Source organism: Apium graveolens, chromosome 11, assembly GCF_009905375.1.
Source record: "Apium graveolens cultivar Ventura chromosome 11, ASM990537v1, whole genome shotgun sequence".
Lineage (NCBI taxonomy): Eukaryota > Viridiplantae > Streptophyta > Magnoliopsida > Apiales > Apiaceae > Apium > Apium graveolens.
In genome coordinates, this window is record NC_133657.1 from 203853991 (window position 1) to 203862876 (window position 8886).

Genomic DNA, 8886 nt, shown 5'->3' on the forward strand with positions numbered 1-8886 from the left:
GTAGTTATGTCTACTAAACATAATTAGAATAAACTCAAAATCAACTGTAGTCAAATCCGTAGTAATGGACCATCTCGTAATCGACCACCCTGTTATGGAGACAATCGATTTTTCTAAGAATGTTGACAGTTATTTCTTCTTTTGGTCGGTTCGTTGAGAGATAATACGATAGAAAACGGTCAGTTTTGACACCTTTTGGTTGATTTTTTTTTCATTTTTTATAAAAAATACAGGTTGTGCACTGTCATTTCAATTCAACATCAAACCATTTCAATTTAATATAACACCAACAACATTTCAATACAAACTCAGCAACATTTACGAATCCATAAAAAACCCCTAATAGTTCCCAAACATAACCAATATATATTGAATATCATAAATGATAACTTTGTTCAGTTTTGTACTTTCGGGGACCCAATGCTTCAAGCGTCTCTCTCATTTTTCACTATCCAACTTAACAACAGCCTTCATAACAGAAAAACTAAACTTACATCACCTGAATTGATGATTTTTGTTTTATGGTAAAATATCAAGTCACTTAACCAAATATTTTACCAATTAAAGATATAGCTAAGCCGCCCAGAACGATCAGCTGTACAGCTCAATTTTTATTGCTAATTTGGTCTACTCAGTCTCTAATTTTGCAATCCCTAATTTTGTATGTCAACAAATTCTCTTAAAATAAGTTTCTTATTAGTTAAATTATCAAAATTTAGGTTATTTCTACATTATATATATATCTTAAAATTTTATAAATGAACCTTTTTATTAATTGTATACGTGACAATATCAAAAATATAAAATTTTCAAATTTGTGTAATTTATTAGCATCTCTGTTAGTTATATGCTATTTCATGTGAAATATACTGTCAAAAATTTGAATGTCTTTTAATATTAAACTGAAATGTAACTGTAGTTTAATTTAACCTAATTTATATGCTAGCTATATGTTTTTAATTTTTTATAAATGTGTTTTGATTTTATAAATATATTAGGAAAAAATATACACTTAAAGAAAATGTTAATTAATACTATCTACTTTCTAAAAAAGAACTAAAACTAGTGAAAAGAAATAGGCTGGTTACAACCCTCAGGCTTTTGTGAAAAACGATATTTTAATATATCTAAAAAAATATATATGAAAGATATCTTGATATAATGGGACCATTAAGGGGAATTAGCGCATATATTATGGTTAAACTTTTTTTTATATTCACCTTAATTCATTAGAAAAATTCATATATCATCAAGAAAAGTAAATCAATTTTAAATCTTCAAGATGATTGAGTAAATTTTAAATTGGACATTTTTCTGCGGACAATCTTAATGAAGAAAAACTTAGATCCAATTAGTCAAAAAGTTTAATTATAAGTACATGTAACTTATCAACATATCTATAATACAAAAGTAATCTAGGACATAAAATAAAACAAAATGTGAAGAGAATAAACCAGGAATAAGCATATAAATCTTAGCAGAGACACTCTGACTTGATAGAATTTTATTATCCATTATCCCATAGGATTTTATTTTATGAGACCTGAAAATATATGCTAACACTATCTTACTCTGCCTTCATAAAAATAACTAAGACAAATAAATATAAAAATTAATCCAATGAAGAGATTATAAGTTAGTCATATAAACAAATTTAGACAATCAAATTTGTAATGAAAGAAAGATTGCAATATTTGATCTAGGAAATTATATCATTATATATTATTGTGAAGAATAAGATTTATAATTAATTTTTATTTCACTTAAAATTTGAGTTAGATGATTATATAATATTGGGCTCAATACCTATTTTTAAGAAAAAATGATTTAGTATATCTTTAGTTCCTTGTTAATGTTATAAAATACAAATTACTATAACTTGATAAAAAGTTGACCAGTTACATGAAAGTATGTTCAGTTATGAAAAAATATGGGATGACAAGGTAATGGAAGTGAGATAAAAGAAAACAAAGATTGAAAAACGAAATCATTGGTAGATATATACTAAATAGAGCATAGCTAATGAGTTTTTATTTATATTTCACCATGAGTGGACGGGTCATTATTATAATACAAAATTTTTATATGTGCCCCATAAAAAAATCTTATATTTGAAGTTTATGCCTTGTTTCCATGTGTCCAATTGAGGGCTATTTAAGCAAATTAAAAAATTATGTGTGAAACAGGAGTAAACCAGCGGGTTCTACCGCTGAGGGGTACCTTGTAGAAGAATGCTAAACATTTTGTTCAAGATTCTTGGGTGGAAATATCGGATTGGATATGACCAAGTCTCGAAAAATTGAAAGTTATCCAGATAAGATGGAATACCATATCAGTACAAGAAGAAATAAAAATGGAAAATTTGTACATTTAAAAGTATCTCACTGGATGAGAATGCATCATTATATTCTGTTCAACTCCGGAAACAAAGATGTGGACGAGTTAATTGCGTAAGTTTTAATTCCAGTCCTAACTTAGTTTAATTATATAATTACTCGCTTTTTTCTAGAAATTTAAACTATCTATTTTTTATAGAAAACACGAAGCTTTGGTTATAACTCAAGCAAAAAATCGAAGATATAAAAAGGCTAGGGAACACAACGAAGAATTTTGGAAGTGGATTAAGGGAGAGGTTGGCAAAAGAGGGAATATTTTGAAGGAACTAGAAGTCCTTGCAATGGGACCTAATCCTTTAGCTAAGAAGTACGGAGGATATGTGATCAACGGGTATAGATACAACACGGAGAACAGGGATGCTAGATGCACACCAAAAAATAGTGGTGTTTTCTTGACGGCTCTGACAACTAATTTTGCAAGATCGAAGGATGATAACCCAAAAGTCAGCGAAGTCAGTTACTATGGATCAATTGAAGAGATAGTAGAACTTGATTATTGGGGTGAATTAGTTGTAGTGTTATTTAAGTGTTGTTGGTACCAAGAAGAAAAGGATCTTTATGGACTGACTCGGGTGAATTTTAATCGATTATGCCAGAAATCTGACCCATACGTATTAGCTTCACAACTACAGCAAGTATTCTATGTAGAAGATCCAGTTGAAAAGATGATGTATAATGTCGTCAATAAGCTGCCTAGGGACTGGTGTGATGTTGAAGATAAAAATGAAAAGAAAGGTCAACATGAAGCACTTTTAAATGATGCACCCCTGTATACAGAAATTGAAGATCAGGACAACGAGGGTAGTTGGGCTAGGGATGATGTTCCGATACGACAAGTCCTAATTGAGACTAACTTAGTCGAAGAACATGCATGATTTTCTAAATCAATATATTTATGGTAATAGTTCATTTATTGACTGTAATCATTGAACCTTTAAAAAATTGTCAATGTTAGTATAATCTGTTCTTTATATAATTTACATTACTTTCCATTGCATTTATATTTGCATGAACCGTTTAACTTTTGCACTATGTTAATTTCAATTTCAATTATATTAATTGAACTATTTTTTTCGTTAATTTTATTATTGACATATACGTACTACTTTTCATATTATCTGTAGGCACAAAGTGTTTTTAAACTAATGTAATTTACATTTTCTAATGATTTTATAGAATGCAAAATGTCATTCATCTCAGATTCCACCATCAAGGTGAATTCCAGAGTACACGCTATACTGGCGGGACAGAGACGACTGTATATGCAGTCGACACTGAAAAATTTTCGCATACAATACTCATGGAGCATGTGAAAGTTGACCTTGAATATACGAAAATTGGAGGAATTTATGTAAGCGCAAAGAATTTGGGTGATTGGAAGTTGCTGATGAGTGATTCGGAGTTCACTCGACTAGTTAAACAAACTAACAACGAGAAGTTTATTGATTTTTACATCGATAATGTCATTGACATGGGTGTACACTCAATCAAAAAAATATAGCCGCATGTGGTCATGAGGCCCATACCAAATTTTGTTGTAGGTACCATGATCATAAATTTAACTTCTTGCATAAAAATCATATAACATTAACTTTTGCCTTGCCTACACTATTTTACTTTAAACTGTTATGTAACTACCCTTGTATTTTTGTAGCTAAAAAACCCACTAACCACCAATTCACAATGGCTCATCAGCTGCAACAACAGAAAAATAAAAGAGTGGGGAATTTGGTTTCAGAGACCTTTCCCCATGAAGGTACTCGAAAGTCGTCACGATTGAATAAATTGGAAAAATGCAGTGATAAACCTCTGAATTATAAACTTACGCCTGCCAAGAGGAATTGGAATTGCAGAGTAGACCACATAATGCTGAAATAATGGGAGAAAATGAGGTTCAGGTTAGATATGTAATTTCCAGTCCAATATTTAAAATATGACAAACTTGTAAATTTATTAATATTCATGTCCAATATTACATTCGTACTATAATTGGACATAATATTTATCTACACAGCGGGACGAATATCCTACCGCCTGAAAGATAAAGGGCAATCAGATTCAAGCTTAAAAATGAAGTTCTTTACGCTCTAAGGTTGTCGTCGTTGTTAGCTGGATTGACAGAAAAGAATTTACCGAAAAGTAACGGAAATGAGAAGGATCAAAATGGAAGTGAGAATTATAATCCGGGACAGGATGCTGGTAGAACCTGAAATATCTCCACCTCTGTTAGTTGTGTTACCACAAATAGATGATGGACAAGGTTCAATGGATGCTTGGAGGCCAACGAGGAAACGCCAAAAAGAAAAATTAGAAAAGGAAAAGGTTGAACAAGAAAAAGCAGCAAGTACAAGTAAGATAGTTGTCGAGGAAAATATCTTGCCTGATATTGAAGAAGACAATGTGGAAGGCGATATGGAAGGTTAGGTTTACATTTTCCTTATAGTTTCTTGATTTTAAATTTTAATTTTTTGCCATGCCTACCTGATATTTTCTTTTATTTTTTTTGTTTTTAAGTTTTAATTTGTTGCCATGTCTGCATGATGTTTTCCTTATACTTTCTGATTGTTTTATTTGCCAATTTTTATTGTTTCCAAGTAGAAAACTTTAACATTCCCAAAAACTTGCAGTTCCGGATCCTCATAGGATGAGAGGAAAAACTAGGATGGACAAAGTTCATACGAGAAATTTTGACAAGAGAGTAGTCATCGGGATGAATGACGTTTTCTAGCCCATTGCAGAAAATGACAAAGTATTGTCAGAATTAGGCTGCTTCCTTGGAAAAATTGCTAAATGATGTGTGCTGCTGACTTATGTTACTTGGCGCCATGTTCCAAAAAACTTGAGGATGACTATGTGAAACTATGTTAAGGTATTTTTTGTGGATTTTATATTTCATAATTTAGAGCACTTTTAGTTAGGGACATTCATTAAAATTTATTAATTTATTGAAAATTGAATCAGATAGGGTTGTGGGTAAACTCTTCTTGATAAAATCAAAGCGCCAAAACTTTATCAAATAACAAATTCAAATTTTAAAAAAATTCATACTGTACATAAATTTATGTACTATGTTTTGAATTCTCCTCATTCCAATTATAATTATTTTCAGAAAGAGAGGTGAGGATAATAAAACTGATTAAGTATTTGTGTTTTATTTATCATTTTTTCTTAATTTTTGCAAGGCCCGATATATAATTCCCGATGAGTTGGAAAATTGGACGATCGAGACAATTTATTGATCCTCGAAGACGTACAAGAGTCGAACAAAGGCGGGTCATTATACAGCATACGAAAATGATGAAATGAAATTTGGCAAATAGAACATATGACATTCCTCTCCAGACATTCAAAATTCTCTCGAAATATTGGAATGATGAGAGTGTTCAAGTATAATTGTGATTTTACACATTTAGGCTGTTCAGAATCAAAACAAATTTTAACTTTTCAAATTTTTCTAGGGAGAGCAAAGAAAAATACAGAAAGCCGTAAAGCATATATTGACACTCACACTCTTGGTCCAAAAGGTTTTGCACATCATCGGAATAAGATGGTATGATATTATTTTATGTAAAAAAAATTTACTTGATTATCAATTTTCAAAATCAAATTTGTAAGTATTAGTTACAACACAAAACTTAAATGGATCACTTGTAGCTCATATTAACCGATCAACGTGATGTATTAGGTCTGTTTCTAGATACGTATTTTAATTTAAATCGTTGTCATTCTATTTTACTTTTATACTCATCTAGTTAGTTCACATGGGGTAACTCTTTTGCGCATTATATACCAAGATTGAAGCCTGAATTCTATTAACTTATTTAGTAGCATTATTTTTTCCTAACTCCTAATTATTATAGGGAAAATTATCGAAATTATGTGAAATTACAAATAAAAATCTAAGTTAAAAAGTCTATTTTATTATGTAGTTCAAAATATTGAACCCGATATATATAATCAGAAAAAACCACATATCAAGCTTCTCCCCGGTTTGATAATATGGTGATTTTCTGAATATCATGTCTTTAGAGTAAATCTCTTTCACCTGATAATAAAATTTAAATCAAGATGTATTTAATTTGGTTAGCTTGCTCCAAGTTTAAAAGCGATTGAATAGGTACTTTTTAATTTGTTATGTACTGGTAGGCAGTTGTAAGATCAATATGGAATATAGCTTGCTTCGGATGGATGGAATAAGATGGTTTGATTTCACTTGTTCAATGGATATGTCTAAAGTTTGGTTTGTTTTGTCATGCCAATAGCCTCCTAAACTGTTACTATAGTATGTTAAAAAAGTTTCAGTAAGCAAGTTAAAATATTACAACAGTTTTTCAAAGTGTTACATTAGGTCCTATGGGCCCACTTACCATGTTAGCATGCCACGTCACCTAAAAGGTCAACTTTCATGCAACCAGGGGGACCCACATTCCACATCATCAAGATAACTCAGCACTGTGGGGCTTTCTGTGGGGGCCACACTTGCCACATCAACATGCTGACGTGTTAGATGTGCGGCCCCACTGGTCTCACTCTTTTAAAAAATTAGAACACCTAAGGTAACATATGTTAATATTGCAGTAGTCCTGTATTATGTTACAATAGGACTCTAAGATTACATAAAATGTCATATTACACTAGAAAAAAATAAGTTACCTTAGGTACCCCCACTTAGCTAACCTTCAGCTTATGTTATCTTAGCCAAAAAATGGCCTGGGGTAACATTTAGGCCATCCTATTATAATATTTTTTTGTTACCGTAGGCTGTTTATGGCGTAGTGTAACCCTACAGGAGTTGTAACTGCAAGTCAACATATGAAATGGAGGCAACTATTAGAATCCGTTAACAGTTCTTTAGTAGCTTTTATTGATGGGATCTGGAAAATAAAGTTAGGTAAGGTGGTTGTAGGATATCAGGAAGAATGGGGAAATATTACTTTAATTTGCAGGTCAAACAAAAGTAACAATTGCCTTTGAGGAAGAGTTACAATCTCTTAAAATGTGGTGAAATTGCTATCAAACAGTAAATGGAAAAACGATGGTATTTAAGCATTGACAGATAGCAAGGAATTAGTAAAGGCAGTTAGTCAGCATGCAATGGTTGATAATTTGTTTGTAGATGTAAAGTTTCAGACCTGATACAAGCAATATACACACACCTGTTCACACTTTGAAATTGGAGAAAAGCAAACTCTAATATGTTATTATCACATCTCTAAAAACTGATTACAGGAAATGGAAATATATAAAAATGAACTAGCTAAAAACTGATTCCTACAAATCAGCAACGTTCACCCTTGAACACTTATAAACTCCCCATGACTCTCCAAAAGAAAATGAACCCACGTAAGACTCAGTCTCTTACTAAAACATGGCTAACAAATGCCATTATTAACAAAATACTAAAACAGCTAAATAAACTAGTTAAGTTTAGATTAAACCCGATAAAACACTCCCTTAATCTAAACTAATGCAAACAACTTCTTCATCCCAAGTAAATCACGCATACGGTCGAACTTGACTGCTCCCAGGGCCTTTGTCAAAACATCTGCCTTCTGTTCATTAGTGCTAACATATTTGAGTTCGATTTCTCCTCTCTCAACAAATTCTCTAATAAAGTGATAGCGAATGTCTATATGCTTGCTTCGACCATGAAAGTTGGATTCTTTGCCAAGTCTATGGCTGACTTATTATCCACATACATTATCACATGACCTTGCTTGATATTGACGATTTGACTCGGCAATTTCTGCAACCATACACCCTGACATGCTGCTGCAGTAGCAGCCATGAATTCATCTTCGTAAGAAGAAAGAGCAACACACCTCTGCTTATGAGAGACCCAAGTTATTAAGTTGTCATTTAGATGGAACACCATACCTCCTATGCTCTTCCTATCTTTATTATTTCCTACCAAATCACTGTCAGAAAACCCCGATAATATGTAATTACCTGTTCCTCTTGCATAGGGCAGACCATAATCCAAATTGTCTTTTACATAGCGTAAAATACGTTTCACCGCACTGTAGTGAAGTTTCGTGGGCCTCTCCATATAGCGACTTACAATCCCTACAACAAAGGCTATGTCAGGACGAGTATGAACTAAATATCGAAGACCCCCATAATGCTTTTAAACTGAGTTGGATCTACAGGATTCCCGATTTCATCTTTATGCATCTTCTATTTTTCTTCGATTGGATACTTCACTGGATTGCATTCAAACAAACCAACCTTCAGTAGTACTTTCTTTGCATATGCGCTCTGCTTCAACTTGATGCCATCAACACTTTGCTTCACTTCTATTCCCAGATAGTGAGGGAGCTTTCCGAGATCACTCATTTTAAAATTTTCTATCATCTGCTTCTTAAAAAAATCAATGCTTTCAACACTAGTCCCTGTGACTAGTAAATCATCAACGTAAACTCCCACCAGCAAGACTTCATTCCCTACTCGTTTAGTGTACACAGCTGGTTCGTAAGGACATTTGATAAAA

The 8886-nt window shown here is 32.3% G+C and overlaps 1 protein-coding gene across 1 annotated transcript; it reads right to left on the minus strand.

Annotated features, from left to right (window-relative positions):
- Positions 1–8025: 8025 nt before the first annotated feature.
- Positions 8026–8445, minus strand: LOC141696553 (secreted RxLR effector protein 161-like). Its single transcript, XM_074500680.1, has one exon. The coding sequence runs from the start codon at positions 8443–8445 to the stop codon at positions 8026–8028; it is 420 nt and encodes a 139-aa protein (XP_074356781.1).
- Positions 8446–8886: the final 441 nt, after the last annotated feature.

Bases quoted from the DNA above. Each gene is read 5' to 3' on its own strand.
- LOC141696553 (XM_074500680.1), bottom strand. From the start codon at position 8,445: ATGGAGAGGCCCACGAAACTTCACTACAGTGCGGTGAAACGTATTTTA.